Source organism: Vespula vulgaris, chromosome 12 (assembly GCF_905475345.1).
Source record: "Vespula vulgaris chromosome 12, iyVesVulg1.1, whole genome shotgun sequence".
Lineage (NCBI taxonomy): Eukaryota > Metazoa > Arthropoda > Insecta > Hymenoptera > Vespidae > Vespula > Vespula vulgaris.
Window position 1 is genome coordinate 2918087 of NC_066597.1, and position 21710 is coordinate 2939796.

General features: G+C 31.9%; 2 protein-coding genes across 10 annotated transcripts in view; one reads left to right on the forward strand and one right to left on the reverse strand.

The window, feature by feature from the left end:
• Positions 1-21710, forward strand: part of LOC127068236 (polypyrimidine tract-binding protein 1) — a 390025-nt gene that overhangs the window by 41867 nt on the left and 326448 nt on the right. The window lies entirely within an intron of this gene.
• LOC127068242 (esterase FE4-like) lies at positions 4309-20017 on the reverse strand. 6 transcript variants are annotated; one of them, XM_051004157.1, is made up of 10 exons: positions 20001-20017; positions 10186-10349; positions 9462-9596; positions 8351-8510; positions 7508-7992; positions 7108-7276; positions 6483-6670; positions 6048-6195; positions 5769-5910; positions 4309-5066 (listed from the first exon to the last, which is right to left on the reverse strand). In XM_051004157.1, exons 2-10 carry the CDS (start codon positions 10306-10308, stop codon positions 4775-4777), a joined length of 1842 nt encoding a protein of 613 aa, XP_050860114.1. In that variant the 5' UTR covers positions 10309-10349; positions 20001-20017; the 3' UTR covers positions 4309-4774. The 6 variants fall into 6 exon arrangements, with proteins under 6 accessions (XP_050860114.1, XP_050860111.1, XP_050860113.1 ...); XM_051004154.1 differs by lacking the exon at positions 20001-20017 and adding an exon at positions 15545-15560; XM_051004156.1 differs by lacking the exon at positions 20001-20017 and adding an exon at positions 11134-11465.

A 21710-nucleotide genomic window follows, 5' to 3' on the forward strand; every position in this document is an offset into this window, starting at 1 on the left:
CACACACATATATATACATCTAGACTGGTACAGACAACGACTAGCTGGCATTGTGAACGCACGTAACGAGGGGCAATTTTTGCCGGCTCGAACAATATGTCGCATTAGCGCATTGTACCAGCACCAGTTCGCGTGGCCTCGCGTTCCCTCGGGCGTACTCGACCTATGACCGACGACGATATCATCCGACACAACGACGACGACGACGACGACGACGACGACGACGACGACGACGACGACGACGACGACGACGACTACGACGACTACGCTACGACGACTACGACTACGACTACGATGACTATCACTACCACTATCACTTTTACTACTACTACTGCTACTACTACTACTACTACTACTACTACTATTACTATTACTAGTACTACTAGTACTAGTACTATCACTATTACTACTACTACGACGATGACGACGACGATGGAAACGATGAGCACGCATCTCTCTCGTAATCGATGCTTCTCAATTTGCATTTTGCGCACGCCGAAAGGCCGGACCTAGAACGACGAATGTCCCTAGCCCCTATTGCATACCTTCAACTGCATATCTGCATCTCCCCATACCACTCATACTTACCTTTTCAATTTCTGAACAAGCGAACGCTGATACTCTCGGTATAATAAGTTAATTTAAATATGGAAAGTAAAATCTTATCGTCCTTTGTTATCGGTACAATACTTTTTTCATCTTCTTTTCTTTTCTTTTTCCTTCTTTTTTATCAAGTATAATTTATAGTTATAATTGTTATAAATATCTATAATGTATCTAGTTCTCATTATTCTTCTTGTCGATTATAAAGCTATCGATAGTAATAACGTAATATTGTTCCCAGTTTTTCTATTTTATTTTTTAATGCTTGCGAGATGTCGAACTTTACATGCCATTATATTACGTATAATATTTATTGTATATTGAAAATAAATCTCAATCTAATGTTAACAAAACGTTATCAATATTCTATAATATATACACGAAGATAATTGATATCATATAAATATTAAATATACCTATAATTTTTTTGCACTGTTATTTTATTTCATTTCTTTCTTCTTCTTTTTTTTTTCATCTAATATTTATTACATTTATTTTCTGTATATCATAACAAAACACAATAAAACATTTTTACGATATAAAATGCGACATAATCTCTAATTAATCTACTTATTTCTAAACCTAATATACAAACAGCCGTAGAAACGAATCTTTCTTTTCTATTTTTATTTTGTTTCTGTTTCTTTTTTTTCAATATATTTGATCGTTTATTCTTCGTCCCTTTTTTCTTTTTTCAAAAATTTTAAAGATAACGAGCACACCCTTCGAACCGAATAAAATTACTGTAAATTTCAAATTCACCGTGAAGATTAAAGAAGGTACTCGTTTTTCGTACGATCGACACGAACTAACGAAGGAAATTGGCGGTGAGAAATCGTTCAATCGAAAGGACGATATCCGTGTCGAAGGTAAACACTTGGTCAACGGAAGTACCAAAAGAGAGAAGTGCTACGAACAAGAGAGAGAGAGAGAGAGAGAGAGAGAGAGAGAGAGAGAAGAGAGAGAGGGAGAGAGAAAGAAAGAGAGAGAGAGAGAGAGAAAGTACGTAAACTAGGCTTAGCCTTCGTCAACGTAACCCGTTTTAGTGCGAAAACCACTCGAAAAACAATTGTACAACTGTGTTGAACAAACAATTTGTTCACGTGAACTTCATCAGAGTTCGAACTTATTTGTCTATGCAAATCGTCAATCAATGAGTCTACTCCGATTCTATCCATCTCTCTCTTTCTCTCTCTCTCTCTCTCTCTCTCTTTGGCTCTCTCTTTGCCTCTCTCTCTCTCTCTCTCTCCTTCCCTCTCTGTTTCTCTCTTTCTATGGCTCTTATAGTACGTTTTTCAGAGTCTCTTTTTATATCTTTCTTCTAATCAAAGTTTAATACAATATATTTAATACTCTTTTTTTTATCGAAGTATAATTCATTTTCTCTATCTCTCCCTCTCCCTTTTTTTTATGGCTTCTGTATGGCACATTTTTCAGAACTTATACGTATATTTTTCTTTCAATGAAAATTTAATAGAATCGATTTAATACTCTTTTATATCGGTATACTTATAAGTAATTATTGTTATATTTAGTACAATTTATTTAATACTTTTTGTTCTTTTTTTAATCGAAATACAAGTCATTATTTCTCTCTCTCTCTCTCTCTCTCTCTCTCTCTCTTTCTTTCTCACTTTCTCTCTTTCTTTCTCCCTATCTCTCTGTCTTTGTCTTTTTTTCCTTTATTCTCTTTTCTTGAACGAGAGCTATATACGAGTTAAAAAAATATTTGGAATTTACTAACATGGCCTGTCCTTTTTCTCCCAATTGTTTTTTCTTCCATGTACGATACACTGTTGTTCTCTCTCTTTCTCTCTCTCTCTCTCTTTCCTTCATTATATAATAAAAAATAGAAAAGAAAAGGAAGAAAAACAAAAGGATGGAAACAAAGAGATTAGATAACATTTACTGAAATAACCCCATTAATTTCCATATTATTATTAATATAATTATTATATCACGTGGTCATCGTATCGAATTATGTTGATAAACTAAACATATCTCTCTCTCTCTCTCTTTCTCTCTCTCTCTCTTTCTCTCTCGTTTTCAATATGTAATAAAAAGTAAAGAAGAAAAGAAAGAAAAACAAGGAGATAGATAGATAGAAAGAAAGAAAGAAGCACAAAGAAAGAAAGAGAGAGAGAGAGAGAAAGAGAGAAAAAAGAGAAAGAGAGAGAGAAAAAGAAAGAGAAAGAGAGAGAGAGAATGGATTAAAAGGGGAAGGTAGATGATTAATTTCTCCGAGAGCACGTCAGGGACGTCGGCCGTAGGAAGTAACGAAACTGAATGTTGCATATTTTATATATGCGTTAACTCTCCTCCACGGTGAACTTTATTTCGAGCGAATTTCATTATGCCTTTCGTTTATTAGCCCCGTACCGTTAGGCCAACGAGACGGTTCCCTATCCCATGGGATATATCTCGTACCGGTATTACGCTCTTTGCTGCTGTATTTGCCGAAGGAGAACTACTTCCCTCTCTTTCTCTCTCTCTCTCTCTCTCTCTCTCTCTCTCTCTCTCTCTCTCTTCCTCTCTCACTCTGTTTCTCTTTTATCTTGCAATCTTACGATGTAACGTGAAATTAAATACGAATAACTTCGAATAAACGAATTAAACTTCAGATTTATATTGCATTATACGAACGCGGTAACGATTAATTTTATTTTTATATTTCCTTTTTCTTTTTTTTCCTTTTTATTTTTTTATATATATGTATTTTTTTTTTTTTTTATATTCGCACTTGTTCGCATTTATTCGTTGAATTAAAAAAAGTATGTGTGTGTGTGTGTGTGTGTGTGTACATAAATCAGTATATGAGATCTCTAAAAAGAAAGTCTATACAGAACAATATTCGTAATTTGTTAAGCTTAGAATGAGTGATAGAATGCTAATGCTGTTAAAGTGATGTTAATAAAAAAAAAAAGAAAAGAAAAAAATACAAGAAAGAAATAAAGAAGAAAAAAGAGACACAAATCAAACGATGAAGAGAATAATTCAGAAAGGAATTATTCCGCTAACCGTTTGAATCATTTCGTGAAAATGATTACGAATAATGAATAATTAATTAATTAAGAAAAAATAAAAATTCTTCCATACGGCTATCTTGTATCTGTTTGCGGTTGAAGAGAATTTTAGTTACATAGATAAATCGATGAATTAATTTGATTTTCTCCAATTAGTTAGTTCGAGATTAGATTGACCATTTCACAGACGTTAAGTGTTAACGAGCACGAACAAATTATTTTGATTGTGTTAATTATCTTCATACGCGTTTACACTTGTCTGTATGTGTTTTGAGAGAGAGAAAGAGAGATAGATGGATGGATAGATAGATAGATATATAGGGTAATATTGGTACAACATTCGAAATGATACTTCCTAATGGCACATATTTAAACACTAATTAAGTACCCACAAAATAGAACCTGTTTGCCTGTCACATTTTGAGCAATACCACGAACATGGCTATCGAACTCAGCGTCACATTACTATTGTGTCAGATCTATACTATTGTATGAGAGAGAGAGAGAGAGAGAGAGAGAGAGAGAGAGAGAGAGAACTGTCAGCATTGGCAAACCCATTTCGATACCAAATGTCGATTCTCGTTGACCAAACTATTGTTAATTAGAATATTGAACGGAATTGAACGATCGATTATTCTTTAATCCTCTATAACCTTATTTTTTTATTTATTTAATACGTATATATATATATATATATATATATATATATATATATATATGTATGTATGTATGGATGTATGTATCTGTCCATGTATGTCTATATCAAAATTAGAAAATTTCTAATTAGCAAATATTAATATTTCGATATGCGAGTTAATATTTTATTCGATTAATTATTATTAAACAATGTAAGTGTATCTATTTAATTATAAACAAGAATAAGCACATCAATTGATCTAACTAATTTTCTACAAGGTAGGCCAAAAGTTACTAAATGATTTTAAACTTTATCGAAATCCTTCATGATTTTGTTCTTTTTCTTTGCAAATTGCGAAAAAGAAAAAGCTTGTTTCCTTGGAACTTTTGACCCACCTTAGGAACTTTCGGCACATCTAGGAACTTTCGGCCCATACTTTACTGATAAGACGAAAAGAAAGAGTTATAGGAAATTGTAGTTATAGAGGCTTAAAAAAATATCTCGATCGATATCACATAGATATTATGATATTAGCTATAATTAATAAATAAACGTATTTAATCATCCTGAGACGGTATCCTCGATTCGTTTTTTCGATATTTTCTATTTCGTTGTTATCGAAATACCATTCGATAGATTCGTCGCTATAATTATATATTAAATTATCCCAAAATTCCATTCTATCCTTTAGATAATAATTTTTCTCTATCGTTATATTAATATCTTGTGAACCTTTGAAAAGCATGTATTCGTGATGATAACGATACGCCGGCCAATTGGCTATACTCCAAGTACTCGGTACCCTGTAAATACGTAATAGCGATTAGGATCCAAGGATCATCTGGATTACAGTCGGTCGAATGTTGTGCCGACGTTGATAACGTTGAACGCTAAGTTGCGTATATGGTTGATACGAACTATCCGTTCGCTCTACGTGTTCCCATGTATCTACATATGTATATAACGATATAACGATAATCATGCTCTCGATCGATTAGTTTCTCCTCTCATACGATCAAATTTTTATTCTTTTCTTATTGATGCTTCTTTTGACTCTATTTACTACTTCCTCGAATTTTTAACAAATTCTGATTTATTTTCTCTCGAGCAACTTTACCTCAAATTAGAAAAAAAGAAATGATCAATCGATAACAACAATTATTCTTCCGATTGATTAATTCCTTGAGTTCGTTTGGATTTTAATTATTTTCTTTGCATTTCTTTTTTTTTATATATATATATACGATTAGATTAGAAAAAAAAAGAAGAGAAAAAAAGATAAAAATGGTCATGCTTTTTATATCGATCAATTTCTTCAATTCGATCAAATTCGAATTATTTTCTTTCGTTCATTTTTATGTCGAGAAAAGAAAAAGAAAAAATAATGAAAGCAATAACAATGACTATGCTTTTGATCGATTAATTTCTTGAATTTATATCGATTCTAATTATTCACTTCTTTTGGATTTTTCTTTTCACGATTAAATCGAATACAAATTTCTTACCCTGTCCTCATAAAATGTGACCATAATTCCGTCATTATATTAATCATGGTATTATCGCTCTCGGTATTAAACAACATCAATGATTCAAACTCTTTGTTCAATATAGGAAAAAAATAATTAAGTTCGTCACCATGATTAACACCTGTCAGAACACATTTTGTCAATTACGTTAAATTACCACGATACTTACATTAAAATTCGTTCTTTAAGAAATTTAAAAAAAAAAAAGAAGAAGAAGAAGAAGAAGAAAAGATATTTTTATGCATAGAACATTTTTACCATGAGATATTTGAGTGCCATTTTTAAATCTGGAGCTAAATGTGCCGGAATAAGCGAAACAATAGAAAAATAAATTCGATTTCATGACTTCCGATAAATATCTAGCAGTTTTGTACGTTGACCATGTGATTAGACCGTCCCCTGCCATCTAAAAATTAAAAGCAGTGATATTTGAAACGAAAGAATATTTTTTTAAATAATTAATCTTAATTTCACGTTATCACGATTATTCCTTTTCGAGGCTTGGACTGATTTCTTTCTTTCTTCTTTATTTCGTCTTTCTTGCGAATTATAAAACTAGAAATCTAGAAACTTTAGAGCCACGATATATTTAACATAAAAAATCTAATTGATTGAAATAAAATTACGTTTAAATAAATAAATAAAAGAGACGGACGATTTTTCCAATAGATCAAATATTTCTTATATACTCGCCTGAGTGATATTCTTTAATAGAATGTGATAATCTTCAATAGTACTGTTCTCGCTGAAATAAAAATCTTTGATGGAACTCGTAAAATTATCCACATTGTTAATAACATCCTGAACTTCTAAAAATCCTGGTAATAACGTATCAAAATTGTTCACAAACGTACTCAGTTTCTTAGAGTCTCCGTAGAAATCTAAATAATAATAAAAGGAAAAGACATTAAAAAAAAAAATAAGTAATATCAAAGATCAAAAGTAAAAGAAAAATTACAAGAGTGACGTTGATTATCAAAGTTATACTATATTAGAAGGACACCTAATTTTATGCATGATTTATAATCTTTTTTTTTTTGTTCTCTATTTTTTTTCCCCCTTTTTTCTTTAAACATCTCGCGAAAATGACGGACATCTTGGGTTGCCGCAAGCCTGGTTTTATCAAGCCTTGCTTTTTTAGAGATTCCATTCGAAAGTCAAATTGAATTCGTACTTGTTAATCTACCGAGATAATTATAAAAAAACACGTCAAGAATTCAGTTTCAGTAATAGTAGTGATAACAAAAGAAGGAAAGGAAGAACTAGAGGTAGAGATAGAAATAGAAAAAAAAAAAAAGAAGAAAAAGAAAAGTTTTACCAAATGTCTTGAGTAAACCTTCGTCCTGGACAACTCCTATTATACAGGGTATGTCGCGAAAAAGTTGTTTTTTTATAATCTCCATAGGAAACATCGTTAAAATGGCGTCACTGGACTCGTCCTCAATCGTTGGCCCAAAAAAGCAATAGTGATACTTATTTTGGGCATACTAAAAACGAATACAATAATTATATTAGAAAATATATTAGAGTCAAGGTTATTCGTATTTCATTAGCACTCGAATATTCTTTCATGTTCCTTTCTACATTTTTTTTTTTTTACTGTTTATCCAATATTCATAAAAAGATTATAATTCATTATTATAAAATTAGAACTTTGTGAACTTAAGCGTGTTTATTCGTTAATACTAATGATAATAATGAAATATGAAAGTTTTTACGAGATTGGAAAGCTTCATTAAGATCTTCTTGGCGTCCAACGATCTCATACACTCGATCATTTCTAGATCGTAATTAACGAACGTATTATTATAATTCTTATAAATATAGTCCTCTTCGATATTATCATTAATCTCGGTAACGTTATTATCTAACGTGTTAGAATTCGTTGTATCGAATTTTTTGGAACAACCGAGATCATCGGCCATGTCCTCCGAAACTTTTCTAATGATATGTTTTGGATGTACCGCCCAAGCAGCTAATGCAGATCCACTGTGTAATATATATTTATCAAAAAGACCTTCCGTTTTTTTCGATAAAGCTAAAATATGTACTGCTGCAGCACCAGCGCTTTGTCCCATCAATGTAACCGAACTACGATCACCACCAAAACTCTCAATGTTTTCTACTACCCATTTCAAGGCCATCGTCATGTCCTTCAATCCATAATTACCTGGTGAGGCGCTATTGGCCAAACTAAAAAATCCTAAAACAAGATATCGAACTTCTTAGAATCTTAGATCATTAATCATTTACGATCTTTAATCTTTTCTTTCCTTTTTTTCTTTTTTAAACGGGTGAAAAGTTCTTAAGCGACGTTGAAAGTAAAATTAAACCTTTTTGCTTTTTAGATTGCTAAACTACAAGTTGAGCTTTTGTAAAACTGCATGCCTAACTAAAAGAGCCTGAAAAGTCTTTCAAAAGAGAATAATTGATTTAACAAACAAATCAAAAAAAAAGAAAAAGGAAAAGAAAAAAAAACCTAAGAACTTTTGACCGCCACAACGTCTCATTCCCTCAACATCTAAGAAACTTTAAACTATCATGTATTTATGGATCATTACCTAAAGGGCCCAATCGATAATTTATCACGACTAGAATCACTTGCTGATCGGCCCAATAAGTCGCCGGCAAGAACGTGCTATTGTTGCTGCCTACATTAAATGCTCCCCCATGAATAAATACCAATACTGGGTATTTAACATTTTCTTCTTGACGTTGACTCTATAATGATCGAAAATAATCGATTAAATTGTTAACATTATAAAAATGATATTGTAAAAACAGTGTGTAGACATGAATATCTATAAATATAAATATATTTATAGACGTGATACACATAGATATACACACACACACACACATGTATGTATATATATATATATGTACGATATGTTGTAGTATATACGATGCTCCGAGATGGTATATAGTACATACGTATCGTTAAGTGGCTGAATATGTGGCGAGTGACAACGTAGCCAACCTTGGCTCGTTTACATTTAATTAAATCACGTGATACAACCTTGGGATGTAATCAAGCTCGTGTTCCATTTCGAAAGAGCCAGAAAATTTGTTTTCGTACGATGCACTTGGAAACATTTTGTCGGCGGACCCTATTCATGATATTTGTGTAAACACGACTTTAAACCCCGTTGGTTTGAAATAAAACGATTTTGAACGGAGTACCTAGCGGAGCCAACGAGTGATATTGAAATCGATCCGTCTGTATTCATGCTTTCGTGATTGATGATCGGGTACTTGTAAACAATTCGAGAGATCTATGCAGTTTTTCTTGTTGTTGCTATTGTTGTTGTTGTTGTTGTAAAAATAGTAATAGTAGTAGTAATAGTAATAGTAGTGATAGTAGTAGTAGTAGTAGTAGTAGTAGTAGTAGTAGTAGTAGTAATAGTAGTAGTAGTAATAGTAGTAGTAGTAGTAGTAATAGTAGTAGTAACAGTAGTAATGTTGTTGCTGTTCTTGTTCTCGTCGTTGTTTTTTTTTCTCCACGTTTATATATATACTTTTTTAATCTATATTTTCTATTTTTAAATAGTTACGTAACTATCGACGTATGCATTTAATCAAAAATTCATTCTTTTTTAATTTTGTGTTGTTTTGTTTTCATATATATTTTTTTTTTCTTTCTTCTTCCCTTTTTTTTTTATATAACATTACCGCTGGCACGTAGACGTTCAGATAAAGACAATCCTCCGAGCCAATTATCGTGTTAAGATCGATGAGTTGTAGACACGGCAAAGTATCAGATTTTGCTTCTAATTCGTCCCATGTACGATTCCATGCTTTTGGTTCCTAAAAAAGTTAATATTTCATTGACGAAATAATGCAAATTAATTTTATTTATTTTATACCGTTGGATAATTATTTTCCATTCAAAAAGATAATTGTCATTTTTCCATGCACGATATAAGATAAATATATATATATATATATATATCGGGTATAGTTTAAATAAAAATTAAATAAAAAAGAAAATTCGACAGTTTTCATCGAAAATCAAATATCATTAATCACCTATTATCTTTTCTCCAGGCAAACTAATCTCTTCGATAGAATTTTTCATTGCCAATTAATTTCGTATACGTCGGTTATATTTTAAACAGAATATATATACGTTCTAATCTGCTCCAAAATTGTTATCAAAAATAATCTGTATCCGTTTAATCGACTATCATCTCTTTTTTTTTCTCCACGCCAACTAATCTCTTCTATAAATATAGTTACAATCTTTCGCTGCTACGACGCCTCACATACATAAGTTATAATTTGAACAAAAAGTGTGCTCCTAAGTTTCTATCGAAAATAATCTGTATGAAATATGATCCAAGTAAATTCAATTAGATTTAAAGAATGAAAGGATAATATTTAAAGTAAAACTTACACGAAATCTTAAATCACCGATCGGTGGTTCCGCATAGGGTATACCAAGAAAAGTAGCAATATTTAATCCGAGCGAACTCTTCGTCCATTTTCCAACGATCGATCCAAACTTCGTCTCGATCATAGGAGACGTATCGATATTTTCAAAATCGATTGCGAGTATCACTGTTAACGATAATAAAAATATAAATCCTTGAGACAACATTATACATTAAAAGTAGAAATCGAATGGGTTATAAGACAACGCCCGTTTCGTTCCGTTCTGTCCGTAGCGAATGATCAAGATTATGCCGACCGACTGGAAACAAAATGGAGGGAAGCATCGAAACTTTTAATTACGTAACACAATACTAGAACCCGAGCAAGCATCATGCGCATAAACAGACTGCGCAAGAATGATCATTCGTTTTCGACTTTTTCACTATAGAAAATATATATATATATGTATGTCAAGTTAGTGTGCCGAGTGTAGGGGTTAAAGGTCCTTGATACGTCTCGACTTCTCCGACGGTATCCGACGATTGCGTAGTTTCACACGTTTCTCTCGAGATAGAAGAACCCTTCCCTCGAAATTAATCGAACGAAGTCTTACTATTGTTTTTCTTTTTCCTTTTTTTTTTTTTTTTCTTTTTGAGAATTCCCTATACATTTTCGATATTCCTAATATAATATCAACATCACGTTGTAATAATTTCGACTAATAAAACGTTCGAGTCCAGATAAAATCGTCGTGTATTTATTTTCGATTAATCTTAATTTTTCGGGAATATTGTAAAAGGAGAATTACGGAAGGTTTGAACGATGTGTATGATTCTCTATCAAAGAATAGAACAAATCTGTATCGTGCACTCTATGTCGTTGACGTTTGACGTTTCAATATATCACTGTACATATATATTCTTTCAATATTGATTCTGTCTTCTTCGTTGATACATACATACATACATACATACGATAGTCTCGCTTAACGCGTTGAATCGGAATTTTCGTTGATGATATATTTCGTAGATAGGTATAGCGATCGAAAATATCCCTCTGTTTCTCGCCGTTCTATCGTTCCCGAGTATAACATTCTCCTGTACTCTGCACAATTCAGATCAGAAGTTTGTATCCGGAAGGAATACCGATCTAATTGGCTGGAACACTAAAATATATAGCCTCACTCTCTTGCTCGAAGTGATAATTTATATATTATATATATATATATATGTTTGTGTGTATGCACGTATATACGTATGTACATCACACGTATTTTCTCTATTCAGTCAGAAAGGATGACAACTACTAATACGATACGTAACAAAGACAATAGAGAAAGAGACGCGTCGAAATAGAACTTGATAGAACGGGATAGAACGATAAAACATTGGCATAAACGTTCCAACGTTTCCCGTTCGTAATTGACCGTGAAATATGTCTAATAAACACGATCATAAAATTAAATATGGATATTCTACGACCATTTCATTAAAATCCTATTGGATATGTATGACTTTGATAACGATATTGTTAAACGTCGTGATAAGGAAGAACGAAAATCTTCTCTTGTCTCTGTACCGTCCCACGAGCTAATACTTCATTTCTACATTACATATAGATCGTTTGGTCTACGTGGTGTAATCTCTCATATTTATTGCCTTATTTAATGTCAGACATTCTAGGAAGATAACAACCAGGAAAACAACGTTTAAAAACGTTTAAACTCGACAAAGCGATGAGCAATATTTTCATTATTCCTGATATTTATATTCTTGCCTAACGTACGACCAATTCTCAAGGGCAAATTGTTTTATGTAATGATGTATAATTTCTCTCGAACATACAATCCAAAAGACTTTTAACAATGTTTAGGTATACGTCAACAGACTTAAATATAATATTTACGTGACAATGATTCATGAAATGTGACGCATGCATGTATGTACATATCGATTTTTAATATTAATAAATTCTATCGACGTTTTCAAGTAAAATATTATACGTATTATGTATATTATTATATATTCAAATTTTTTCTCATTTATACTCTAATCCGTTCTAAACTTCTTCTCGATACGATACAATCGAATATTCAATCGTTATCATAAAATTACAATTTGTTCGTTAATTTCGAACTAGAAAGTCGTCTTCAATGTCGTTTTCAAACGAAATAAATGAATGGTTTCTTTTTCTGTTTCCGTGTATTTTTTTCTTTCTTTGGTAAACATTTCGTTGTAGACAACCAACACGAAATTAAATTATTTTAAAATAAAATTATTTCGAGAATAAGAATTATTTCAAAGGTATTATCATGTGAAATGTTCATTCGTCTACTTTCGTTTCTTAGAAAGTCTTATGATACGAGAAAGACATAAAGATCAATTGAATTTTTTTTTAATTTAACATATTTCTTGGATTGCATAGATGGATGCAACTTCATATTCTCTATAAAGAAATATTAATTCATATATGTCGAAAAATTATTGATTTAAAAGATATTTCACGATTATGTCCTTATTACGAAAGAAAAGTCTTTCGAGCTTTTCATCTTTCAATTTCTTATATTGGCAACTATTAATAGACTTACTATTTTTAATTTTAAATAAACAAAATAAAATTTACGTAATCGTAATAAAAATTTTTTTAAATTTCATTGTAATTACGTTCTTACTACAAAAGAAAAGAAAATATTCGATTCAAACAATTATTAACAAAATCGATTTTATTATAACAATATTATTGCTATATTTAAATAAATAAAGAATAAATTATACTTGAAAATGGCGTTTGAATCAAGTCTCTACGACTTTTCGTTCGGAAGATATCGCCTTCGAAAGGTTTTCATTCATAATTTATATAGCATAGCTGTTCGTAGTAATAGTAGTAAGACCAAGTAAATTCTCAGAATTTATATAGGTCAGTGTGTCACTGTGTCAATTTGAATGAAATTATATAGGTCAGTGGGACAACGTAAACCTCTTCCATTTATATGGAAATATCTCGGGAACTAAAAATCGTAGATACTTGATTCAGGTATCATTTTAAAGGGCAAAATTGTCTTTATTTTTACAACGTATTGTTAATAATTAATTAACAATTTGTTATAAACAATTTGTTATAAACAAATTCTTGAACACTAAATTCATCTTATTTTACTGGGAAAAAAAAAGAGAAGAAAAAGTCAAATTGCAAATGATTTATAAAACACATAAATAATTAATAAACAAATTACTTTTTTAAACAAATATTTCAATTGCGTGGGTATATCTCAGAAACTAAAAATCGTAGAAACTTGAATCAGGTATCATTTTAACGAGCGAAACTGTCTCTATTTTGTCAACTTATCGTTAATAATTAACAATTTGTTATAAACAATTTGTTATAAACAAATTTTTACAAATTTAAATTCATCTTATCTTGCCCAAAAAAGAAGACAAAAATTTAGATTGCAAATGATTTATAAAATTACATAAATTAATAAATAATTAATAAACAAATTACCTTTTTAGCCACATATTTCAATAGCGTATATTTTAGGAACTAAAAATCGTAGAGATTTGAAACAAATACGTAAGGTAAATGCATGCTAAGCATTTATTCTGCGCTAACTCCATGCTTATCTTGCGCTTACGTTGCACTTACCTTGCACCATCATTATATGTAAACGCAGAATAATGGTGCTAGATAATCTAAAAAAACCATTTCTTACTATCTATTTATCTCTACATGCTTTCAAATATTTAAACTAAAATAATCATTTTTCAACGTACGCGGGATTAATAATTTTTTTCTTTTTTTTTTTTTTATAAAGAATGTCAAACTCCATCGACTAATCCAATTAAAAATATGATTCCATTAGAAAGAAAAAAAAAAAAACAGAAACAAAATCAAACTCAAGAACACAATCAACTTTCAGAAGAGCGTTCACTTGTAAAAAAAGACAAAATTTTACTGCTATATCCAGCATTTGATGTCCTCTACGAAGTCAGAAAGCTTTAGTTGGAAAGATCTTTTCTAAATTTGCATTAGAACGGAAATATTTCGGTTGAAAGAGTTAAGTGACTCACCCTATATATATATATATATAGATTACTACTAACTTAAAAGGGTGCCAGTAATACGGTCGGTACCGTGACAAAGGATCTGCTTCTGCCAACGGAAGTCCTAACAATTTCCTGACAAGGGGCTTCCCCTGAGAATTTCCGGTCCGTTTCCACGAGAAATCTCTACATCACCTTCGCGAGTTACGCCTTGTTTACTGAGCCGTTTATCTCTTCTTGGCATTAGTTATGCCTTCTTCTTCGATTCTAACCCTTTATTCTGTTTCCCCTACACCTCTTATTCCTTCCCCCTTTTACGATTGCGAAACGTAGATAATTAAACGATACCTCCCTCCGAAAGATTTAATACAATTTTCTTCTTTGATTTGAAACATTAAATTAATAACATTTAATTGAAATGATTTTATATTTTCAACGAAAAGTGAAAACAATGTTGATTGACGTATTCCTCGTTCAAACTTATATTCCGACGAACGAATAATCCGACGAAGTGAAGGCCGTGTTTGATAAGCACATTTATTTTTTCAATTTATATTTCGAACGAACAAATCTGATTAAAACGTTGAAAAACATTTCGAGAAGAAACGCGTTTCTCGTTAGAGTCAATATTTCCAACGAAAATTCTGATAAAATGGGGAAACAACGTTAATGAACGAGTTTATCGTTCGGACTTTACGTGCGTAAGACGTCGCATAAAAAAAAAAAAAAAGAAAAAAAAGAAAAACGAAAAGAAAGAAAAAGAAAAAGGCATGATTTAAAAAAAAAAAAAGAAGGAAAGAAAGAAGAAGAGAAGAAAAAGAACAACGATAGGGAACATACTCGAAAAACAATGGTAGGATGGAAAATCTCGCATGATCAGCTGCATTTTGCAGCAGAATCTCTTCAAAACTAGAAGAAGTACGAAAATGCGTCGTTGCACACGTTCGAAAATCCTTTTGCCAGGATGCATCGAGATTTTATTTTTACGGGATTTCTTAGAGAGGAAAAAAAAAGGAGAGAAAAAGAAAATTAGAAGAAACGAATACGAGAAAATTTCGATGACCCGAGAGAAGATTTTGATCGAACGAAAAGAAATCTTATATGGATTTTCTTTATTTTTCACGTGGATTAATCTCCTTGAAGGAGGAAAAAATCTTTAATTAAAAATAAAAAATAAAAAAAAAATTAGTAAATACGAGAAATAAAAAGTAAAGAGGAAAAAGAAACTAAAGTTGGAAATCTCGATGACCACTCGAAGAAAATTGTGTTGGTCAGACGAGAAATCTTATGAGTAACTTACGGACAAGAAACAGTGTATGGTTATAGCAATTCAAAACATACTCGTAGACTCGGATATATTTCCTTGGTCGCGTTAAATGCTCGAGCTGCGTCAGATTACGAGACTATTTGTCGCGGTCGACTAAGTGCGAGTCGTCGTATGGCTATGCATCACGGGAAGCTGTAAAAGGAGAAATAAAGAGAGACCAAGCGAGAGAGAAAGAGAGAGGAAGAGAGAGAACATCTCCTTGGATAACGAATTGCAGTCGAGTATGTCCTCTTTACTCTTCGTATTACGTACTTTATTTCTACTCTTAATCTCTACTTTCTACAATATTTCCTTCCCTTTAATCATAATAAACATCCTTATATCGTTCATATACACAAATTTCAAATAAGTACGATAATTAATTATTATCATTAAAATTTAACTTCGTACGAGACACTTTGTATAGCTATTTCCTGCATACGTTTATGAACATTGTTTCATTTTATTGCAAGATAATATTCATTGCTTCGTTTTATACCCTTAGAGATTTTTCACAATTTTTATAGTATGAATTATAGCTTATACAGTATAAGTAATAAATAGTATTAATAATAATGTATCTTTTATATATATAATCTAATATAACATATCATAATTACATTATATCATAACAATATAATCTCTATACATAATAATAATTAATACATCCTAATAATATCCTAATATTATACAATTTATTACCTATATCGTATTAACACATTTACACGTTATATAATATTAACATAGAAAACGAACCAAAATAAACTTTATATGGAGTTACACTTTCTCAAAGAAAAAGAAGCAAAATTTTGTTCTAATTTCGAGGAGGGTCTGGAATAAAATAAAATTTTTAGAAGAACAAAGGAAAAAGAAGAAGAAAAGAAGAGAGATAGCCAGACAGACAGACAGACAGACACAGAGAGAGAAAGAAAGAAAGAAAGAAAAAAAAAAGGAGAAAGAAAGAGAAATAGAAAAAAAAGAAAAGCAAAAAAAAGGAAAGCAAAAAAAAAGAAAGAGGATGACTATTCCTTCCTTCTCCTTCTCTCTTCCTTTCTTTCTAGCAATTTTCTATCCTTCTTTTACCAACGGTTAACATAGCTAGAAGGGCTAGGAGAAAACACGGTGCAGGGTTCTCTCCTAACGCGAGAAAGCACTGCGCTGCTGGTGATGCATTGCCCCGGGAGATTAATGCATCGTGGGCCACAGTTTGTTAGAGTGAATAACGACCGTCTGCAATAATGATATTGCCATTAACCTGTCCGCGGGAATTTCGTTTTCGCGGTTCGCCCACGAACCATATCGAACTCTCTCTCTCTCTCTCTCTTTCGTTCTATTTATCCTGTGAATAGTAAAATCGATCGACTCCGATTTCCGAACTGGAAAAAGATTCAAAGAGAAGTCTTCCCTTGAAAGGTTTTACTTTTAACGAAAAGAAAGAAAGAAAGGAAGAAAAGAAGAGAGAAAAATTGTCGACTCACGATGAATGAAGAAAGTTAAGTGTAAATTCGACCTTCGGTTTTATCCTTTTTTCCATTTTCCTTTTATATTTCTCTCTTTCTTTCTTTCTTTTCTTTTTCCTTTAATTTTCTACGATTTTATTTTATTTTTCTTTTTTTTTTCTTTTCTTTTCTTTTCTTTTACTTTCTCTTTTTCTTTAAAGGATTCGATCTCGAGCTAACTCCCTTTCTCTTTTAGTTTCTTCCTATCCTTCTCTTTCTCTCTCTCTCTCTCTCTCTCTCTCTCTCTCTCTCTATCGATGATACGTGGGATTCGTTCGGTGAAGGTAAAAGGGCTAAGGCACGAATGGGAATCGTAATATCCATTAACTCACTAACATGTATATGTATGTGTGTATACGTGTTTCGTATGTTGTGTGCACAGGTCTGTGTACGCTATACGTCGTAACAAGGAGAGGATGTGATCATACGATGGTAGCCATAGACATTGCTAGGGTACTTCGATCAGTGGTATTAACATCGCTAACTGATGTTGAAGGATCTATCGAAAGAGAAAGACAGAGAGAGAGAGAGAGAGAGAGAGAGAGAGAGAAGTAGGTTGCTTTCGATCGATTCGTTGAGAATGACCGTATCATTATCCTTGCGAAAAGGAAGAGGTAATAATGGAAGAGAACGATCGACTATCTCTCTCTCTCTCTCTCTCTCTCTCTCTCTTTATCTCTATCTATCTATCTATCTATCTCTATCTCTATCTCTCTTTTTCTCTGATTTCTTTTTTCTCTTTTTGTTGTTGTTGTTACGAGCTATGGATCATTATTGAAGAAGGAGAATCGTTCAGAAGAGAAGGAGGAGGAAAAAAGATTGAAAGGAACACGTGAGTGGACGACGTAACGTTTCAAAAGAAAGAACCAATGCCTCTTGACTTCTCTTTGCCCTCTTCGTTTCGTTTACTCACAACAGACTATGATTTCTCTCTCTCTCTCTCTCTCTCTTCCTCTCTCCTTCTCTCTTTTTATCAATCTATCTATCTATCTCACTCTTTTTCTCTTTTTTTATCAATCTACCTATCTTGCTCTCCCTCTCTCTCTCTCTCTCTATCTCTTGGAGCAGCGGTCACTAGGGTGTACTAACACGCTAATCAAGTATTTACCATTCTATTACTACAACACCACGAGTCCTTCCTTCTCCTCCTCGTCCTCCTCCTACTTCTCTTTCTCCTCCTCTTCCTCGTTCTCCTTCTCTTTCTTCTCCTCCTTCCTCTCGTCGTTGCCACTTTCCTCAACTAACTCGATCTAATCTTAAATGCCGATCAAAATAGACTATACGCTAGAATGTTATATATGTAACTCTAGTTATATAAAATTGACATCGTTCGTCCGCTTTATTAGTCATATGCGAAAATAAAAGAAAAGTTTCAATAATATATAATTTAATCAGAAGATGAACAGATATATTAATAGATAGATAAATAAAGAAAGAGAAAAAGGAAAGACAAAAGATTTTGTATATTAATAATAATAACAATCTTTCTCCCTCTTTTTTCTTTCTTCTTAAGAATTTATATTAATGAGTAATGATAATATTAATAATAATTCTTAAGAACAATTCATAACGATCAATCGAATTCGATGAAATATTATCCAAAAATTGATCGAAACCTCTGATTTAGATAGAGTGATAGAACGTTTTATCTATATAACTTATTAAAGTCGATTCGTAATATAAGAAAAATTGTCGAGTTTTGACGAAAGTCAAACTAGAAGTAAAATTCATAGCAGAAAGTGGTGTTCACCAATGTGCAAGTGTATAGAGAAAGTTTGAAATATTTTACCATAGCGAGAACTTTTGATTTCGGAATTTTCCAAAGTCGTTTCTGACTTTTAACTAGAGAGGAAGAAGAAGAAGAAGAACAAGAACAAGAAGAAAAACAGAAAGAAGAAGAACAAGAGGAAAAAGAAAAACGTAATGTAGTCGCTGGTGAGAAAGGGAGAAGAGTAAAGGGATAGCAAGGGAAGAAAAAAAAAGAGGATGGATCAAACTCGCGTGTCTTTGCATCGAGAAATACCTTTTTCGTAAAGAACACCTCGTGCGGAAGAATCGATCATGCTTGCAATGGCGAACGTAGCTCAGACCACACACACATACACGCACATGTATACGCACATATGTACGTACGTACATATATGACTGGTTGTTCTCCGTTAGGTAGTATGCATACAGGGTGGCCGCGGTTGACCGGGTTTTGTGCAGTGAAATTTGCATTGAACGATGTGGATATGACGTAACGCGTGAGAAGTACGTCTAACTCGCGTTTATGCATATATGTATGTAGGCATATACATGCGTAATACAATGTGTGTCTATTCAAAGCCCTTAGCAATCTCGAAATATATATTTTTATCAATTTTTTTCTTTTGGTCTCTTTTACGTTTTTGTCTTTTCCTTTTTTCTCTTTTCCCTCTTCTTTTTTCGTTCTTCTTCCTCTTCCTCTTTCGCAATCAATTTTGATCGATCTTCGATGAAACAAAATCAACGACGAATAAATTTCTATTATTTCTAAAGTTTTAATTATCAACGTAAAGCGGACGATGCGTTTCGTTGTTCGGTGGTATCGTTTAAACGTGTATTTGTTTGATATATTTATGTAGTATGATATAAATATATTTTGCTCTCGAAATTGAAAATGTTTGATTTAATCGATTCGTAAAAATATGTACATACTTGCGTGTAAGTGATAATGTGAAATAAATTGAAAAATCATAGTTAAAATGTTTGCTTATGTCTCGCGCATATTACGTCGCGTTTATATAATAACTATAATATCTAAGAAATAAAGAGGACGAAGGATCGATTGTTACGCGTATCTTGTGCACGTATTGGAAGTGACAACGAAAAGTCATTGATAAAACATTCGCTTATATTTCGCACCTATTACGTCGTTTTAATATAATAACGATAATTATAACATAAACGATTTAATCTTGAAATTATAAATTACGTTTGATTTAATCGATTAATAAAAATATATACGTACCTAACCACGTGCGTATCTTCGTGTAAGTGATAACGAAAGAGACTGATGACTCATAGTTAAAATTTTTGCTTATATCTCGCACGTGTCGTGTTTATATAATAGGTACCTCTACTGTTTATATAACAACAATAAATTTCTAAGAAATAGAGAGGACGAAGGATCGATTGTTACGAATATGTTATGTATGTCTTAGAGGTGATAATGAAAGAGATTGAGAAATCATTGTTATCATTTTTCCAAGTATTTCACACATACATTAGTCATGTTTGTATATTAACAATAATTTACAAGAAATAAGGAACGAACAGGACGAAGGGTCGATCGATACGAATATGTTTTGTATGTATGTGTTGGAACGATCCAGGACAAAAGGTGAGATGAGATACTATGTTGTTAACTTGCCAAGGGCAGTTCTTCTTGGGACATTGAGCAAGTAAGTCGTCGTCGTCTTCTTCGTCGCCACCGCAAACAAATCAATCATTTTTCAATCTATTTTAATATCCCTCAACCCATACGCTGCTTTTACAACCATCGGATCAACCATGAGTACGTATACACACATATATCAGATAATATAATCTAAGGTAAAATCTATAATTAACAATCGAAAAATCGTAGATAAATCGTTTTCATCACGTTTGATTAAATTAATTATTATTAAAAATGTTACGTGAAATCATCGAATCGAACATTAACAAGCACGGATATAAACTCAATGAAAATAAAATCAATGGTAAAGTAAAGCGTACTTTATTGATCTTAAACGTAATAATTAACAAGATTATTTAATTTAATTTACTTCGTGTTATTTGAAGTTTATTCAATAAAATAACGTGATTGCACTCGACAACGTCTGCCGATAATAAAAAATAATTTCGATAGAAGATAATTCGTCCAGCAAGCTACATGTATGGTTTGAAAATCGTTTTTAACAATATATACGTATCATAAATGTCTTATCCTTTATATTTACGAAAGATAATAATGTTTCATATCATCAACATGATTTATATTTTTATTAGATAGCAGTAATAAATATTCCGTAATAATTTCAATAGAAAATAATTAGCTAGACAACGTAAGTATGTACATCGTATAATTTAGATAATATTTTAAGTTACGTCCGTTTTAGATATGCTTCGTCATACTTCGTATTATATAAAATATTTAGAAAAAATGGAAACAATCTCTATACATACGTACACATATATATATATATATATATATATATATATATATATATACATATATATAATTATTAATGCGTTATTAGATTCGTAATCGTAGGTTTAATAAAATAAAATAGGTTTAGAAACGAAAAAGACAAAGAAAGAAAAGGAAATCGATCTTCTTTATCAACAAAATAAAATAAAAAAAAATATTTAGAAGATATAATAATCGACGATACCGATGGTACTGATGTGTGTCTCCGTTTAAACGCAGCTATCGGGAAATGTGTCGAAACGATGTCCTTTCGTGAATTAGCGTCGTACCGCAATAGAAGCCGAATTATCATCAAATATGTCATCGCGCATTATGTATTTGCATTTGAAATGCAGCATTAAACGTCAACGAGTAACGTTTCTCTCTCCTCTCTCTCTCTCTCTCTCTCTCTCTCTCTCTCTCTCTCTCTCTCTCTCTCTCTCTCTCTCTCTCTCTCTCTCTCTCTCTCTCGCTGTCTCTCTCTCTACCTCTCTTTATCTCTCTTGT

Coding starts and splice junctions, on each gene's coding strand:
- LOC127068242 (XM_051004151.1), bottom strand. CDS start 10,389: ATGTTGTCTCAAGGATTTATATTTTTATTATCGTTAACAGTGATACTC. Junction 7,277..7,507: donor TAATGAAGCTTTCCAATCTC/GTAAAAACTTTC, acceptor ATTCGTTTTTAG/TATGCCCAAAATAAGTATCA. Junction 6,196..6,482: donor TATTAAAGAATATCACTCAG/GCGAGTATATAA, acceptor TTTAATTTTTAG/ATGGCAGGGGACGGTCTAAT.